This window comes from Hemiscyllium ocellatum, chromosome 32 (assembly GCF_020745735.1).
Source record: "Hemiscyllium ocellatum isolate sHemOce1 chromosome 32, sHemOce1.pat.X.cur, whole genome shotgun sequence".
In the NCBI taxonomy this organism is placed as follows: domain Eukaryota; kingdom Metazoa; phylum Chordata; class Chondrichthyes; order Orectolobiformes; family Hemiscylliidae; genus Hemiscyllium; species Hemiscyllium ocellatum.
The window spans coordinates 8,039,700-8,059,020 of NC_083432.1; the positions used below are offsets into that span (position 1 = coordinate 8,039,700).

A 19,321-nucleotide genomic window follows, 5' to 3' on the forward strand; every position below is an offset into this window, starting at 1 on the left:
TCACCTTAGCCGCCTGTGGACCTGCCCACCCAGATCAGTCTGTGTGGTAATGTTCCTAAGGGTTCTGCCATTTACAGTATAGTTCACACCTAAATTTGCTTCCCCAAAATTCATCATCTCGCATTAGATTTTTTTTTAGATTACTTACAGTGTGGAAACAGGCCCTTCAGCTTAACAAATCCACACCGACCCGCCGAAGCGCAGCCCACTCAGACCCATTCCCCTACATTTACCCCTTCATCTAACACTACAGGCAATTTAGCATGGCCAATTCACCTAACCTGCACATTTTTGGATTGTGGGAAGAAACCGGAGCACCCGGAAGAAACCCACGAGACACTGGGAGAATGTGCAAACTCCACACAGACAGTCGCCTGAGGCAGGAATTGAACCTGGGTCTCTGGCGCTGTAAGGCAGCAGTGCTAACCACAGTGCCTCCAACTACTATTTCTGTACCCGTCGCTAATCTATCCATATCCTGTTGTATCCTTTCAGAATCGTTGGCACTATCAGCAACTCCAGCATGTCTTCTACAAACTTACTAATCAGACCACCCACATTTTCCTCCAGATCATTTATATATACTACAGACAACAGAGGACCTAAGATTGATCCCTGAGGAACACCAGTCTCCATCCTGAAAAACATCCTTCCACTGTTACTCTCTGTCTTCTATGAACAAGCCAGTTTTGTCTCCATCTCACCAGCCCTCCCTGAATCCCATGTAATTTTAGTGTTTGTACCAACCTGCCATGTGGGACTTTATCAAATGCCTAATTAGAGTCCAGATAAATAACATCCACAGTCCATCCCTCATCAATTATCTTTGTCACTCTTCAAAAGATTCAATCAGTTTGGTGAGGCATGCCCTTCCCTGTACAAAACCATGCTGTTGTGGTTCTGCTCGCCGAGCTGGAAGTTTTTGCTGCAAATGTTTCGTTCCCTGGCTAGGGAACATCATCAGTGCTGTTGGAGCCTCGTGTGAAGCGCTGCTTTGATGTTTCTTCCGGTATTTATGCTGCCTGCCACTAACTAGACCATTTCTTCCTAATGTGCATTTTTCCAGCCCCTCAGTATCTTCTCCAAAGGCATCCCCACCACAGATGTCAGGCTCACTAGCCTGTAATTTCCTGGGTTATCCTATCTAAACAAGGGAACAACATTGGCTAATCTCCAGTCCTCTGGAACCTGAGCTGTGATCTAAGAAGATGTGAAGATATCAGTGGGCAGCACGGTGGCACAGTAGTTAGCACTGCTGCCTCACAGCTCCAGAGACCCGGGTTCAATTCCCACCTCAGGCAACTGACTGTGTAGAGTTTGCACATTCTCCCCGTGTCTGCATGGGTTTCCTCCGGGTGCTCCGGTTTCCTCCCACAGTCACAAAAATGTGCAGGTTAGATGAATTGGCCATGCTAACTGCCCATAGTGTTAAGCGAAGAGGTAAATGTGGGGGAGTGGATCTGGGTGGGTTGCGCTTCGGCGGGTTGGTGTGGATTTGTTGGGCTGAAGGGCCTGTTTCCACACTGTAAGTAATCTAATCTAATCTAACATCGGCTAATGTCCCAGCTATTTCTTCCCTTGCCTCTCAGAGTAACCTGTGATAGATCCCATCTGGCCCTGGGAACTTGTCTACCTTAATGCAATTTAGGATATCCACACTTCCTCCTTCAATATATTGATATTCCCCATTGTATTCACACACTCCTCCCTGACCTGAACATCGGTCGTGACCTTCTCTTTGGTGAATACCGATACCAAGTACACATTAAGGATTTCTCCCACTTCGTGCGGCTCCATGCGTAACTTCCATCCTTAGTCCTTGTGTAGGATGATTTTTTTCCCTTGCTTCCCTCTTTCTTCTAATACCTGCGTAAAAAGCTTTGGGACTTTCCTTGACCCGGTTTACTAAAGGCCCCTTTTAGCTTTCTTAATTCTGCGTTTTAAGTTCCTTCCTAATTTCTCTATACTCCTCAAGGGTTTCTTCAGTTTGCAGCTGCCTAGAACAATCATATGCTTCCTATTTCCTTTTGACTAAGCTTACAATTTCCCTTCACATCCATGGTTCTTGAATCCCTCCATTCCTATCCTTCATTTTTGCAAGGACATGCATGTCCTGCACTTTAATCAACTGGTCTTCAAAAATCTCCCACATTATCTCCAGATATTATCAGCACTTTCTTTAAGGCTCCAATACTAAGTAATATTTTAACTTATTCATGACATGCTCAAGCATAAGTGTCCTGCTTTTAGAAATGTTCATGACCTGAATATGTTCTCCTGTCAGTAAAGGTCAATGTGTGGGACTGTACCCCAATGAGAGTCAGTGTGTGAGATACTGTATCCCAGTGAGAGTCAGTTTGTGTGGGACTGTACCACAGTGAGAGTCAGTGTGTGTGGGACTGTACCCCAGTGAGAGTCAGTGTGCGTGTGGGACTGTATCCCAATGAGAGTCAGTGCATGTGGGACTGTACCACAGTGAGAGTCAGTGTGTGTGGGATTGTACCCCAGTGAGAGTTAGTGTGTGTGTGGGACTGTATCCCAATGAGAGTCACTGTGTGTGTGGGACTGTACCCCAGTGAAGTCAGTGTGTATGTGAGACTGTACCCCAGTGAGAGTCAGTGTGTTTGGGATTTGTACCTCAGAGAGAGTTCGTGTGTGGGACTGTACCCCAGTGAGAGTCAGTGTGTGTGTGGGATTGTACCCCAGTGAGAGTCAGTGTGTGTGGGACTGTATCCCAATGAGAGTCAGTGTGTGTGTAGGACTGTACCCCAGTGAGAGTCAGTGTGTATGTAGGACTGTATCCTAATGAGAGTCAGTGTGTGTGTGGGACTGTACCTCAGTCAGGGTTCGTGTGTGGGACTGTACCCTGGTGAAGTCAGTGTGAGGTGAACTGCAGATTTTACCTTAATATCTCCTGACAAGGTGGAGAACTCACCTGCAAACAACGTGGTTTCTCCTTTTTGTCTGACGTATCTGTTTTTCCTTGTTCTCAGGTGATTCGGCAGCCAAAGCCGGTGGTAGTGGTAGTGGGTGCAGCAGTCCAGGTACTCCTGGGACTCCCAGCAGTCGCTCCCGGACACCTTCCCAGCCCTCTACCGGAGCAGCAAAAGAAGTGAAGAAAGTGGCGATTGTTCGTACGCCTCCTAAATCACCAGCAGCTTCCAAAGTACGGGCAGCCCCTGTTGCTGTGCCCATGCCCGATCTGAAGAATGTTAAATCCAAAATTGGATCAACAGACAACATTAAGCACTCACCCGGTGGTGGCAAGGTAACTTTCTCATTCATTTCTCATCCCATTCTTTCCACTTTGGTCCCACCTCTAGCCCAATCCCCTGCAGCTGTTCCATGGACTGGCCAGAGAAACGTATCAAAACCTGTCAGCAATTCGAGACAGACAAACTCTGTGTCATTCTTTAGGGAATAATATTACAAGACAGTGAAGTTCTGTTTAAATGATACAAAGTCAGTCTTATATCCGTGTTCCTGAATCCCTCCATTCCTAGCCTTCATTTTTGCAAGGACATGCATGTCCTGCACTTTAATCAACTGGTCTTTAAAAATCCACCACATTATCTCCAGATGTTAGAGCACTGTACAAACCTCTGTTTTCCAGAATGATAATAAGAGTAAGGAAGATGATTGGTTTGGATGTTTCCCCTTGTGAGGCTATCTAGGTGAAGGGGTAGCAGATTTAAAACAGCGATGAGGATAGGTTCCTTTTCTCTATGGATCGTGGATTTGTGGAATTCACTGACCCAGAGTGCAGTAGATGCTGGGACATTGAATAAGTTGAAGGAACACATTATTTAGTAACAGGTTGAAGGATTATAGGCAGGCGTTAAAGCCCAGATGAAATCAGCCATGATTGTATTGAATGGTATAGTAGGGCACAGGGGTGATAATTGCCTACATCTGCTCCTAGTTCTTATGTTCTCACATCAAGGCATTTGAGAATATACAAGAAGGCTTTTCAAAATTATAACAAGGGGCTAAACACATCAGGAAAGTATCAGTGGAATGGCACTGTCTACGCAGAGAAAACTGAACGGAAATGCAATACCCTATGAAGCTGCTCCAACATTCATTAAGATTATGGTTGATCTGGCTGTGGGATATGGTCTCAGCTCTTTTCTGATCCACAGAATCCTCAGCTGCTTTGTCTGTCAAACATCCATCAAACTCAGTCTTCAATAAATTGGAAGACTCAGTCTCCACTGTTCTCTGTGAAAAAGACTTCCACAATTCTGGCAGCCTTCTGGGAGAGAAAGAAAATCTTCTCATCTCCATCTTAGAAAGGGAGACCCTGTATTCTTAAATGATATCTCCTCATTCTAATTCATTCCCTGCTCCTGGAAAGGAACATGCTTCTGTTATACACCCTGTCAAATCTGCACAGGATCTTATATGTTTCAATAATATAAACTCTTACTGTTCGAAACTCCAGTAGGCTTAACCTGTTCAACCTTTCTTCATAACACAAATGAGTCAAGTGAACCATCTCCCAGATTGTAATCGGAGCATCCAATCTGCACATAGTATTCAAGTTGTGGTCTCACGAAGACTCTGTACAGCTGCAGCTTCCCTTTTATGTCCAAATGCCATTGCAAAAACACCATTCTATTTGTCTCCCTACTCACTTGCTGTAGCTGCAAAATCACTCTTTGTGATTGATTGGGGGCCATTGAGTGGGAATGCCAGACAGGGTTTAGAATGAGACACTCAGCTATGATGCAGTACGTTTAGTCTGTGTTTTGCTGGTTTTTACTGTTGGAAATGTCTGGTCAGGAAGGACAAAGCGATCTGCAGTGGTTAGCTAGGACTCAGATGTCAAGCTGTGGTTAGAGGAAGGACCAGTGAGCAACATGACAGAGTGAGGCTCCCAGAGGGAAATCCAGGGAAAAAAACAATCTGACCTGTAAATGAACATACCAGTTGTACTGGTGTACCATGTTGAAACTTTTTTTTCCTCTTTATTCATTCACGGGATGAAGGTGTCACTGGCCATTCAAATCTGGGTTCCAGGATGTTATGTGGGTCTCTGGATTAACAGTCCAGCAATAATACCAGTAGGCTATCACCTCCCCCTATGAGAAAACTGGGACCAGGATGTCTCAATTGCCAGATATTTTGACTGTTCAAGGCACACAGTCCAGGCAGAACCCATCAAATAATCACGCAAGTCTACTTCCAGACATAATATATGACAGTACAAGAAGTCTGCACCACAAAGCATGGATGAGTGCAGGGATGCCAACTGTCTAGGATACACTGGATTCTCTCAGTAGACCATTTAGGACAGAGATGAGGAGAAACTTCACCCAGACAGTGGTGGCTGTGTGGAATGTTCTGCCCCAGAGGGCAGTGGAGGCCCAGTCTCTGGATTCATTTAAGAAAGAGTTGGATAGAGCTCTCAAGGATAATGGAATCAAGGGTTATGGAGATAAGGCAGGAACAGGATACTGATTAAGGATGATCAGCCATGATCATATTGAATGGTGGTGCAGACTCGAAGGGCAGAATGGCCATCTCCTGCACCTATTGTCTATTGTCTCATAGAGCATAAGAGCATAAGAACCAGGAGCAGGAGTAGGTGGTCTGGCCTGTCCAGCCTGCTCCACTATTCAATGACATCAGGGCTGATCTTTTCATGGCCTCAGTTCTATTTAGCTGCCTGCTCATCATAATCTGTAATTCCTTTACTGTTCAAAATCAAAATCTCTCAATCTTTGCCTTAAAAGCCTCTTATTTACTGAAAACTGGCAAAAAAAAACTCAAAGTGAGATAAAAAACCATAAAATTACTCCCTTAAAAATTGATACTTTTCTTGTCTAACAGTATTAAAGATTGGAGGTGGGGGAGTTGGCATAGGATTGAAATTGCTAGGAATGTGCCAAATGGAAGTTGGTGACCTGAGCTTGGTGTGTGAGGAAAACACAGACCAGGCTTCCCAAATTGATTATTCCACGTCACAGAGATGCCTGGGAATGAATCTCTTGCTTGTGATGTTTGTGACCCTTTTTCTGAACAAATTGTTGCAGGTACAAATTATACACAAGAAGGAAGATTACAGCAGTGTGCAGTCTAAGTGTGGGTCCAAGGAAAAGATCAAACATGTTCCAGGAGGAGGCAATGTAAGTATGGAAATAAATAATGAGAGCCGTTTCAGTGTTGTAAACTAATTACAGTCACTTAGCATGCAGAGTACTCCCACGTCCCAGTGTGAGTCTCCCTCCCTCCCCGCCATGTTCCAGTATGACACTTCCCCCAATATCCCAGTGTGACACTTTCCCCGTGTCCCAGTGTGACACTCTTCCCCCCGTGTCTCAGTGTGACACTCCCCCTACACCCCTTGTGACACTCCTCCCCCCCCAACATCCCAGTGTGACACTCCCCCTACTCCCCATGTGACACTCCACCCCCTCCCAACATCCCAGTGTGACACTCCCACCCACCCCCCACTCCCTGTGTCCCAGTGTGACACTCCTCCCCCTCCCCATGTTGCAGTGTGACACTCCCCCTTCCCGTGTCCCAGTGTGAAACTCCCACCCCTCCCCGTGTCCCAATGTGACACTTCCCCTCCCAGTGTTGCACTGTTATACTCCCCCTCCCCATGTCCCAGTGTGACTCTTCCCCTCCCCATGTCCCAGTGTGACACTCCCCCCGTGTCCCAGTGTGGCACTCCCCCCATGTCTCAGTGTGACACTCCCCTCGTGTCCCAGTGTGACACTTCCCCTGTGTCCCAGTGTGACACTCCTCCCGTGTCCCAGTGTGACACACCCCCCTTGTCCCAGTGTGACACTCCCCCCTTGTTACAGTGTGACACTCCCCCCGTGTCCTAGTGTGACACTCCCCTCATGTCCCAGTGTGACTCTTCCCTTCCCCATATCCCAGTGTGACACTCCCCCCGTGTCCCAGTGTGACACTCCCCCCGTGTCCCAGTGTCACACTCCCCCCGTGTCCCAGTGTGACACTCCCCCCTTGTCCCACTGTGGCACTCCCCCCGTGTCTCAGTGTGGCACTACCCCCATGTCTCAGTGTGACACTCCCCTCGTGTCCCAGTGTGACACTCCCCCCGTGTCCCAGTGTGACACTCCCCCCTTGTTCCAGTGTGACACTCCCCCCGTGTCCTAGTGTGACACTCCCCTCGTGTCCCAGTGTGACTCTTCCCTTCCCCATGTCCCAGTGTGACACTCCCAGTGTGACACTCCCCATGTCCCAGTGTGACACTCCCCCCGTGTCCCAGTGTGACACTCCCCCCTTGTCCCAGTGTGACACTTCCCCCGTGTCCTAGTGTGACACTCCCCTCGTGTCCCAGTGTGACACTCCCACCATGTCCCAGTGTGACTCTTCCCCTCCCTATGTCCCAGTGTGACACTCCGTGTCCCACTGTGACACTCCCACCATGTCCCAGTGTGACTCTTCCCCTCCCTATGTCCCAGTGTGACACTCCCCCATGTCCCAGTGTGACACTCCCCCCGTGTCCCAGTGTGACACTTCCCTTCCCCCATGTCCCAGTGTGACACTTCCTCCTCGTGTCCCAGTGTGACACTCCCCCATGTCCCAATGTGACACTCCTCCTATGTCCCAGTGTGACACTTCCTCCTATGCCTCAGTGTGACACTTCCCCTGTGTCCCAGTGTGACACTCCTCCATGTCCCAGTGTGACTCTTCCCCTCCCCGTGTCCCAGTGTGACACTTCCCTTCCCCCATGTCCCATTGTGACACTTCCCCCAATGTCCCAGTGTGACACTCCCCCCGTGTCCCAGTGTGACACTCTTCCCCCCGTGTCTCAGTGTAACACTCACCCGTGTCCCAGTGTGATACCTCCTCCCCATATCCCAGTGTGACACTCCCCCTACTCCCCTTGTGACACTCCTCCCCTTCCCAACATCCCAGTGTGACACTCCCCCTACTCCCCTTGTGACACTCCTCCCCCTCCCAACATCCCAGTGTGACACTCCCACCCACCCCCAACTCCCTGTGTCCCAGTGTGACACTCCTCCCCCTCCCAATGTCACGGTGTGACACTCCCCCTTCCCGTGTCCCAGTGTGAAACTCCCACCCCTCCCCGTGTCCCAATGTGACACTTCCCCTCCCAGTGTTGCACTGTTATACTCCCCCTCCCCATGTCCCAATGTGACTCTTCCCCTCCCATATCTGAGTGTGACACTCCCCCCTTGTCCCAGTGTGGCACTCCCCCCCCCGTGTCTCAGTGTGACACTCCCCCCTTGTCCCAGTGTGACACACCCCTTTATCCCAGTGTGACACTCCCCCCGTGTCCCAGTGTGACACTCCCCCGTGTCCTAGTGTGACACTCCCACCATGTCCCAGTGTGACACTCCCACCGTGTCCCAGTGTGACACTCCCACCGTGTCCCAGTGTGACACTCCCACCGTGTCCCAGTGTGACACTCCCCATGTCCCAGTGTGACACTCCCCTCGTGTCCCAGTGTGACACTGCCCCCGTGTCCCAGTGTGACACTCCCCATGTCCCAGTGTGACACTCCACCCGTGTCCCAGTGTGACACTCCCCATGTCCCAGTGTGACACTTCCCTCGTGTCCCAGTGTGACACTCCCCTCGTGTCCCAGTGTGACACTGCCCCCGTGTCCCAGTGTGACACTCCCCATGTCCCAGTGTGAAACTCCCACCCCTCCCCGTGTCCCAATGTGACACTTCCCCTCCCAGTGTTGCACTGTTATACTCCCCCTCCCCATGTCCCAGTGTGACTCTTCCCATCCCCATGTCCCAGTGTGACACTCCCCCCGTGTCCCAGTGTGGCACTCCCCCCATGTCTCAGTGTGACACTCCCCTCGTGTCCCAGTGTGACACTTCCCCTGTGTCCCAGTGTGACACTCCTCCCGTGTCCCAGTGTGACACACCCCCCTTGTCCCAGTGTGACACTCCCCCCTTGTTACAGTGTGACACTCCCCCCGTGTCCTAGTGTGACACTCCCCTCATGTCCCAGTGTGACTCTTCCCTTCCCCATGTCCCAGTGTGACACTCCCCCCGTGTCCCAGTGTCACACTCCCCCCGTGTCCCAGTGTGACACTCCCCCCTTGTCCCACTGTGGCACTCCCCCCGTGTCTCAGTGTGGCACTACCCCCGTGTCTCAGTGTGACACTCCCCTCGTGTCCCAGTGTGACACTCCCCCCGTGTCCCAGTGTGACACTCCCCCCTTGTTCCAGTGTGACACTCCCCCCGTGTCCTAGTGTGACACTCCCCTCGTGTCCCAGTGTGACTCTTCCCTTCCCCATGTCCCAGTGTGACACTCCCAGTGTGACACTCCCCATGTCCCAGTGTGACACTCCCCCCGTGTCCCAGTGTGACACTCCCCCCTTGTCCCAGTGTGACACTCCCCCCGTGTCCTAGTGTGACACTCCCCTCGTGTCCCAGTGTGACTCTTCCCCTCCCCATGTCCCAGTGTGACACTCCCCCCGTGTCCCAGTGTGACACTCCACCCGTGTCCCAGTGTGACAACCCCCCGTGTCTCAGTGTGACACTCCCCTTGTGTCCCAGTGTGACACTTCCCCTGTGTACCAGTGTGACACTCCCCCCGTGCCCCAGTGTGACACTCCCCCTTTGTCCCAGTGTGACACTTCCCCCGTGTCCTAGTGTGACACTCCCCTCGTGTCCCAGTGTGACACTCCCATCATGTCCCAGTGTGACTCTTCCCCTCCCTATGTCCCAGTGTGACACTCCGTGTCCCAGTGTGACACTCCCACCATGTCCCAGTGTGACTCTTCCCCTCCCTATGTCCCAGTGTGACACTCCCTATGTCCCAGTGTGACACTCCCCCATGTCCCAGTGTGACACTCCCCCCGTGTCCCAGTGTGACACTTCCCTTCCCCCATGTCCCAGTGTGACACTTCCTCCTCGTGTCCCAGTGTGACACTCCCCCATGTCCCAATGTGACACTCCTCCTATGTCCCAGTGTGACACTTCCTCCTATGCCTCAGTGTGACACTTCCCCTGTGTCCCAGTGTGACACTCCTCCATGTCCCAGTGTGACTCTTCCCCTCCCCGTGTCCCAGTGTGACACTTCCCTTCCCCCATGTCCCATTGTGACACTTCCCCCAATGTCCCAGTGTGACATTCCCACCCACCACCCACTCCCTTTGTCCCAGTGTGACACTCCTCCCCCTCCCCATGTTGCAGTGTGACACTCCCCCTTCCCGTGTCCCAGTGTGAAACTCCCACCCCTCCCCGTGTCCCAATGTGACACTTCCCCTCCCAGTGTTGCACTGTTATACTCCCCCTCCCCATGTCCCAGTGTGACTCTTCCCCTCCCCATGTCCCAGTGTGACACTCCCCCCGTGTCCCAGTGTGGCACTCCCCCCATGTCTCAGTGTGACACTCCCCTCGTGTCCCAGTGTGACACTTCCCCTGTGTCCCAGTGTGACACTCCTCCCGTGTCCCAGTGTGACACACCCCCCTTGTCCCAGTGTGACACTCCCCCCTTGTTACAGTGTGACACTCCCCCCGTGTCCTAGTGTGACACTCCCCTCATGTCCCAGTGTGACTCTTCCCTTCCCCATGTCCCAGTGTGACACTCCCCCCGTGTCCCAGTGTGACACTCCCCCCGTGTCCCAGTGTCACACTCCCCCCGTGTCCCAGTGTGACACTCCCCCCTTGTCCCACTGTGGCACTCCCCCCGTGTCTCAGTGTGGCACTACCCCCATGTCTCAGTGTGACACTCCCCTCGTGTCCCAGTGTGACACTCCCCCCGTGTCCCAGTGTGACACTCCCCCCTTGTTCCAGTGTGACACTCGCCCCGTGTCCTAGTGTGACACTCCCCTCGTGTCCCAGTGTGACTCTTCCCTTCCCCATGTCCCAGTGTGACACTCCCAGTGTGACACTCCCCATGTCCCAGTGTGACACTCCCCCCGTGTCCCAGTGTGACACACCCCCCTTGTCCCAGTGTGACACTCCCCCCTTGTTACAGTGTGACACTCCCCCCGTGTCCTAGTGTGACACTCCCCTCATGTCCCAGTGTGACTCTTCCCTTCCCCATGTCCCAGTGTGACACTCCCCCCGTGTCCCAGTGTGACACTCCCCCCGTGTCCCAGTGTCACACTCCCCCCGTGTCCCAGTGTGACACTCCCCCCTTGTCCCACTGTGGCACTCCCCCCGTGTCTCAGTGTGGCACTACCCCCATGTCTCAGTGTGACACTCCCCTCGTGTCCCAGTGTGACACTCCCCCCGTGTCCCAGTGTGACACTCCCCCCTTGTTCCAGTGTGACACTCGCCCCGTGTCCTAGTGTGACACTCCCCTCGTGTCCCAGTGTGACTCTTCCCTTCCCCATGTCCCAGTGTGACACTCCCAGTGTGACACTCCCCATGTCCCAGTGTGACACTCCCCCCGTGTCCCAGTGTGACACTCCCCCCTTGTCCCAGTGTGACACTCCCCCCGTGTCCTAGTGTGACACTCCCCTCGTGTCCCAGTGTGACTCTTCCCCTCCCCATGTCCCAGTGTGACACTCCCCCCGTGTCCCAGTGTGACACTCCACCCGTGTCCCAGTGTGACAACCCCCCGTGTCTCAGTGTGACACTCCCCTTGTGTCCCAGTGTGACACTTCCCCTGTGTACCAGTGTGACACTCCCCCCTTGCCCCAGTGTGACACTCCCCCTTTGTCCCAGTGTGACACTTCCCCCGTGTCCTAGTGTGACACTCCCCTCGTGTCCCAGTGTGACACTCCCACCATGTCCCAGTGTGACTCTTCCCCTCCCTATGTCCCAGTGTGACACTCCGTGTCCCAGTGTGACATTCCCACCATGTCCCAGTGTGACTCTTCCCCTCCCTATGTCCCAGTGTGACACTCCCTATGTCCCAGTGTGACACTCCCCCATGTCCCAGTGTGACACTCCCCCCATGTCCCAGTGTGACACTTCCTCCTCGTGTCCCAGTGTGACACTCCCCCATGTCCCAATGTGACACTCCTCCTATGTCCCAGTGTGACACTTCCTCCTGTGTCCCAGTGTGACACTTCCCCTGTGTCCCAGTGTGACACTCCTCCATGTCCCAGTGTGACTCTTCCCCTCCCTGTGTCCCAGTGTGACTCTTCCCCTCCCCGTGTCCCAGTGTGACACTTCCCTTCCCCCATGTCCCATTGTGACACTTCCCCCAATGTCCCAGTGTGACACTTCTCTCTATGTCCCAGTGTGACACTTTCCCCGTGTCCCAGTGTGACACTCTTTCCCCCCGTGTCTCAGTTTAACACTCACCCGTGTCCCAGTGTGATACCTCCTCCCCATATCCCAGTGTGACACTCCCCCTCCCAGTATCCCAGTGTGACACTCCCCCTACTCCCCTTGTGACACTCCTCCCCTTCCCAACATCCCAGTGTGACACTCCCCCTACTCCCCTTGTGACACTCCTCCCCCTCCCAACATCCCAGTGTGACACTCCCACCCACCCCCCACTCCCTGTGTCCCAGTGTGACACTCCTCCCCCTCCCCATGTCACGGTGTGACACTCCCCCTTCCCGTGTCCCAGTGTGAAACTCCCACCCCTCCCCGTGTCCCAATGTGACACTTCCCCTCCCAGTGTTGCACTGTTATACTCCCCCTCCCCATGTCCCAATGTGACTCTTCCCCTCCCATATCCCAGTGTGACACTCCCCCCGTGTCCCAGTGTGACACTCCACCCGTGTCCCAGTGTGACACCACCCCCCGTGTCTCAGTGTGACACTCCCCTCGTGTCCCAGTGTGACACTTCCCCTGTGTACCAGTGTGACACTCCCCCCGTGCCCCAGTGTGACACTCCCCCTTTGTCCCAGTGTGACACTTCCCCCGTGTCCTAGTGTGACACTCCCCTCGTGTCCCAGTGTGACACTCCCACCATGTCCCAGTGTGACTCTTCCGCTCCCTATGTCCCAGTGTGACACTCCGTGTCCCAGTGTGACACTCCCACCATGTCCCAGTGTGACTCTTCCCCTCCCTATGTCCCAGTGTGACACTCCCCCATGTCCCAGTGTGACACTCCCCCCGTGTCCCAGTGTGACACTTCCCTTCCCCCATGTCCCAGTGTGACACTTCCTCCTCGTGTCCCAGTGTGACACTCCCCCATGTCCCAATGTGACACTCCTCCTATGTCCCAGTGTGACACTTCCTCCTATGCCTCAGTGTGACACTTCCCCTGTGTCCCAGTGTGACACTCCTCCATGTCCCAGTGTGACTCTTCCCCTCCCCGTGTCCCAGTGTGACACTTCCCTTCCCCCATGTCCCATTGTGACACTTCCCCCAATGTCCCAGTGTGACACTCCCCCCGTGTCCCAGTGTGACACTCTTCCTCCCGTGTCTCAGTGTAACACTCACCCGTGTCCCAGTGTGATACCTCCTCCCCATATCCCAGTGTGACACTCCCCCTCCCAGTATCCCAGTGTGACACTCCCCCTACTCCCCTTGTGACACTCCTCCCCTTCCCAACATCCCAGTGTGACACTCCCCCTACTCCCCTTGTGACACTCCTCCCCCTCCCAACATCCCAGTGTGACACTCCCACCCACCCCCAACTCCCTGTGTCCCAGTGTGACACTCCTCCCCCTCCCCATGTCACGGTGTGACACTCCCCCTTCCCGTGTCCCAGTGTGAAACTCCCACCCCTCCCCGTGTCCCAATGTGACACTTCCCCTCCCAGTGTTGCACTGTTATACTCCCCCTCCCCATGTCCCAATGTGACTCTTCCCCTCCCATATCCGAGTGTGACACTCCCCCCTTGTCCCAGTGTGGCACTCCCCCCCCGTGTCTCAGTGTGACACTCCCCCCTTGTCCCAGTGTGACACACCCCTTTGTCCCAGTGTGACACTCCCCCGTGTCCTAGTGTGACACTCCCCCGTGTCCTAGTGTGACACTCCCACCATGTCCCAGTGTGACACTCCCACCGTGTCCCAGTGTGACACTCCCACCGTGTCCCAGTGTGACACTCCCCATGTCCCAGTGTGACACTCCCCTCGTGTCCCAGTGTGACACTCCCCTCGTGTCCCAGTGTGACACTGCCCCCGTGTCCCAGTGTGACACTCCCAATGTCCCAGTGTGACACTCCACCCGTGTCCCAGTGTGACACTCCCCATGTCCCAGTGTGACACTCCCCTCGTGTCCCAGTGTGACACTCCCCTCGTGTCCCAGTGTGACACTGCCCCCGTGTCCCAGTGTGACACTCCCCATGTCCCAGTGTGAAACTCCCACCCCTCCCCGTGTCCCAATGTGACACTTCCCCTCCCAGTGTTGCACTGTTATACTCCCCCTCCCCATGTCCCAGTGTGACTCTTCCCCTCCCCATGTCCCAGTGTGACACTCCCCCCGTGTCCCAGTGTGACACTCTTCCCCCCGTGTCTCAGTGTAACACTCACCCGTGTCCCAGTGTGATACCTCCTCCCCATATCCCAGTGTGACACTCCCCCTCCCAGTATCCCAGTGTGACACTCCCCATACTCCCCTTGTGACACTCCTCCCCTTCCCAACATCCCAGTGTGACACTCCCCCTACTCCCCTTGTGACACTCCTTCCCCTCCCAACATCCCAGTGTGACACTCCCACCCACCCCCAACTCCCTGTGTCCCAGTGTGACACTCCTCCCCCTCCCCATGTCACGGTGTGACACTCCCCCTTCCCGTGTCCCAGTGTGAAACTCCCACCCCTCCCCGTGTCCCAATGTGACACTTCCCCTCCCAGTGTTGCACTGTTATACTCCCCCTCCCCATGTCCCAATGTGACTCTTCCCCTCCCATATCCGAGTGTGACACTCCCCCCTTGTCCCAGTGTGGCACTCCCCCCCCTGTGTCTCAGTGTGACACTCCCCCCTTGTCCCAGTGTGACACACCCCTTTGTCCCAGTGTGACACTCCCCCCGTGTCCCAGTGTGACACTCCCCCGTGTCCCAGTGTGACACTCCCCCGTGTCCTAGTGTGACACTCCCACCATGTCCCAGTGTGACACTCCCACCGTGTCCCAGTGTGACACTCCCACCGTGTCCCAGTGTGACACTCCCCCCGTGTCCCAGTGTGACACTCCCCATGTCCCAGTGTGACACTCCCCTCGTGTCCCAGTGTGACACTCCCCTCGTGTCCCAGTGTGACACTGCCCCCGTGTCCCAGTGTGACACTCCCCATGTCCCAGTGTGACACTCCACCCGTGTCCCAGTGTGACACTCCCCTCGTGTCCCAGTGTGACACTCCCCCCGTGTCCCAGTGTGACACTCCCCCCGTGTCCCAGTGTGACACTCCACCCGTGTCCCAGTGTGACTCTTCCCCTCCCCGTGTCCCAGTGTGGCACTCCCCCCGTGTCCCAGTGTAACACTCCCTCCTATGTCCCAGTGTGACACTCCCCTCGTGTCCCAGTGTGACATTGCCCCCGTGTCCAAGTGTGATACTCCCCATGTCCCAGTGTGACACTCCCCTCGTGTCCCAGTGTGACACTCCCCTCGTGTCCCAGTGTGACACTCCCCTCGTGTCCCAGTGTGACACTGCCCCCGTGTCCCAGTGTGACACTCCCCATGTCCCAGTGTGACTCTTCCCCTCCCCTCGTGTCCCAGGGTGACACTCCCCATGTCCCAGTGTGACTCTTCCCCTCCCCTCGTGTCCCAGTGTGACATTGCCCCCATGTCCCAGTGTGACATTGCCCTCATGTCCAAGTGTGACACTCCCCCTATGTCCCAGTGTGACTCTTCCCCTCCCCGTGTCCCAGTGTGACACTCGCCCCGTGTCCCAGTGTGACACTCCCCCGTGTCCCAGTGTGACACTTCCCCTATGTCCCAATGTCACATCTCTCTGTGTCCCAGTGTGACACTTCTCTCTATGTCCCAGTGTGACACTCCCCTGTGTCCCAGTGTGACACTCCCCCCCCATGTCCCAGTGTGACACTCCCCCCCCATGTCCCAGTGTGACACTCCCCCCCCCATGCCCCAGTATGACACTCCCCCCATGTCCCAGTGTGACACTCCCCCCTTCCCGTGTCCCAGTGTGAAACTCACACCCCTCCCCGTGTCCCAATGTGACACTTCCCCTCCCAGTGTTGCAGTGTTATACTCCCCCTCCCCGTGTCCCAGTGTGACACTCCCACTGTGTCCCAGTGTGACACTTCCTCTATGTCCTAGTGTGACACTTCCTCCTATGTCCCAGTGTGACACTCCCCTTGTGTCCCAGTGTGACATTCCCCCTATGTCCCAGTGTGACACTCCCCCGTGTCCCAGTGTGACACTCCCCTCGTGTCCCAGTGTGACTCTTCCCCTCCCCATGTCCCAGTGTGACACTTCCCCCCCCATGTCCCAGTGTGATACCTCCTCCCCGTGTCCCAGTGTGACACTCCCCAATGTCCCAGTGTGATACCTCCTCCCCGTATCCCCATGTGACACTCCTCCCCCTCCCAATGTCCCAGTGTGACACTCCCCCACCCACCCCCACTCCCCGTGTCTGAATGTGACACTCCTCCCCCTCCCCGTGTCGCGGTGTGACACTCCCCCTTCCCGTGTCCCAGTGTGAAACTCACACCCCTCCCCGTGTCCCAATGTGACACTTCCCCTCCCAGTGTTGCAGTGTTATATTCCCCCTCCCCGTGTCCCAGTGTTACACTCCCACTGTGTCCCAGTGTGACACTTCCCCCATGTCCTAGTGTGACACTTCCCCCATGTCCTAGTGTGACACTCCCCCCATGTCCCAGTGTGACACTCCCCCCATGTCCCAGTGTGACACTCCCCCTATGTCCCAGTGTGACACTCCCCCATGTCCCAGTATGACACTCCCCCGTGTCCCAGTGTGACACTCCCCCTATGTCCCAGTGTGACACGTCCCAGTGTGACACTCCCCCTATGTCCCAGTGTGACACTCCCCCTATGTCCCAGTGTGACACTCCCCCGTGTCCCAGTGTGACACTCCCCTCATGTCCCAGTGTGACTCTTCCCCTCCCTATGTTCCAGTGTGACACTCCCCCGTGTCCCAGTGTGACACTCCCCCGTGTCCCAGTGTGACACTTGCCCCCGTGTCCCACTGAGACACTCCCTCCAGCCTCCCCCCACCACCCCCCCCCTTCCCCCCCCCCCCCCCCCCCCATCCCCACACCACCCTCCCCTGGATCCCAGTGTGACACTCCTGCTTCTCTCAGCTTGATGTTATGTTCACTGAGTCATTATGAGGCATAAAGAAATTGAATGGCATCTACTTGTTGGCTTTTCACTCTCTCATAAATAAATTCAGGTGCAAATTTTGAACAAGAAGATCGATCTGAGTCACGTTTCATCGAAATGTGGTTCTAAGGACAACATCCATCACAGGCCAGGTAAATGCCTGTCACATTTTAGTGAGTGTGGGAATGCAGTTATGTTTTATAAGGGTAGTAAATCCAGATCTAGAGAAACAGAGCACAGTCACATCTCAAGGAGTTTTTAACTTCTTCGACAGAGAATGGGACAGAGAAAGAGGTCATGGAGTGTGTGCAGTTAGACTTTAGAGAAAATTATGGCAGTCATATTAATGTAGAGAACTATCACAACTTAGAAAAAGATAACATCGTTACATCTCAGGGAGTGAGAGTGCAGTCACATCTGAGAGTAAGGGACAGGCATAGTCACCTCTCAGTGAAATACATGTTAGAGAGAGGGAGAATGCAGTCACACCTTAAAGATAAAAATCACACACCAGGTTATAGTCAGTGAGGGGGGAGGGAAGTGTCTGTGAGAGGGAGGGGAGTGTCAGTGAGGGGAGAGGGGAGTGTCAGTGAGGGGGAGGGAGGGTCAGTGAGGGGAGAGGGGAGTGTCAGTAAGGGGGAGGGGAGGGTCAGTGAGGGGGGGAGGGTCATTGAAGGGGGAGGGGAGTGTCAGTGAGGGGCGGGGAGTGTCAGTGAGGTGGGAGGGGAGGGGAGGGTCAGTGAGGGGGAGAGGTTACTGCTCACAGTTACTGACAGAGAATATGAAGTGAGTGCCTGAACCTGTGATGAGGAAGCGAGAAATGGATAAATGTTGAAACTGGATGAAGTAGCTGTCAAGCTAAAGCTGGCAGAGAGTAACTCCCTCAATGTTCCCTTTAGGTGGTGGAAATGTAGAGATCAAATCGCAGAAAGTTGACTTTAAGGACAAAGCTCAATCCAAAATTGGTTCAATGGACAACATCAGCCACACCCCAGGCGGGGGAACGAAAAAGGTGAGAGGCTTGGTTACAGTGACAAGGTGGAAATTAAATTACAGATGGAAAGAACTCCACTTAGACAGCTCTCTTCAATACCCAGAACTGCAGAAAATGCCTTATAGTCAGTCAATGACATGGCAGTAAAGTGTTGTAATAGAACAAACAGCAATGCAGCATAAGATGTCCAATATTTCGGAAGTTGGTTGATGGTGAAGTGTTTACCAAGACAATGGGAAGCTATTCTCGGTCTTTCCTTGCTGTGAAATCACCCGTAAATCAACCTGAATTATAGGGAGTCATGAACCCTCAATCTGTTTTGCAGATACAAGTACTTGAGCAAATACAGGGACTGGGACAGATAGAGACATATACAGCATACAGAGACAGATGCAGATAGGGGTGGGTGTCAGATTAGAAACAGGTGCAAGACGCAGAGATATACACAGATATGGGGAAAGGTGTAGAATACAAAAAAAAACACAGGGGCATGTGCAAATCCAGGGACAGGTTTGAGAGAGGGACAGATGTGGAGATAGGTGTCAGGTATGGAGGAAATGCAGGCTAGAGAGACAGATGGCAGTTACATGGCATGTACAGATACAGAGATAGGTGCAAATGCAGGGACAGGTGCAGAAACAGAGATAGGTGCAGAGCAGGGACAGGTACCGATGCAGATGTTAGATTCTGTGATAGGTGTAGGATACAGCGACATGTGTAGGATACAGTGACAGGGGTAGGATACGGTGACAGGTGCAGGATACAGCGACTAGTGTAAGGATACAATGATAGGTGTAGGATACAGCGAACGGTGTAGGATACAGCAACAGGTGCCGGATTCTGTGACAGGTGTAGGATACAGTGACAGGCGTAGGATACAACAACAGGTATAGGATACAGCAACATGTGTACGATACGGTGACAGGTGACAGGATACAGCAACAGGTGTAGGATACAGCGACAGGTGTAGGATACAGCAACAGGTGTACGATATGGTGACAGGTGCAAGATACAGTGACAGGTGTAGGATATAGAGACAGGTGCAGGATTTAGTGACAGGTGTATGATACAGTGACAGGTGCAGGATACAGTGGCAGGTGTGGGATATGATGACAGGTGCAGGATACAGCAACAGGTGCAGGATAGTGACAGGTGTAGGATACAGCAACAGGTGCAGGATACAGTGACAGGTGTAGGATATGGTGACAGGT

The 19,321-nt window shown here is 53.8% G+C and overlaps 1 protein-coding gene across 5 annotated transcripts in view; it reads left to right on the forward strand.

Moving 5' to 3' along the window:
• The window catches only part of maptb (microtubule-associated protein tau b), a 91,636-nt gene that overhangs the window by 61,161 nt on the left and 11,154 nt on the right, over positions 1-19,321 (forward strand). For all 5 annotated transcript variants that reach the window (XM_060849062.1, XM_060849064.1, XM_060849063.1 and 2 more), the window contains 4 exons: positions 2,994-3,268; positions 6,039-6,131; positions 17,187-17,268; positions 18,016-18,128. In XM_060849062.1, the coding sequence (XP_060705045.1) occupies positions 2,994-3,268; positions 6,039-6,131; positions 17,187-17,268; positions 18,016-18,128 (563 nt within the window). The remainder of the gene's footprint in view (positions 1-2,993; positions 3,269-6,038; positions 6,132-17,186; positions 17,269-18,015; positions 18,129-19,321) is intronic.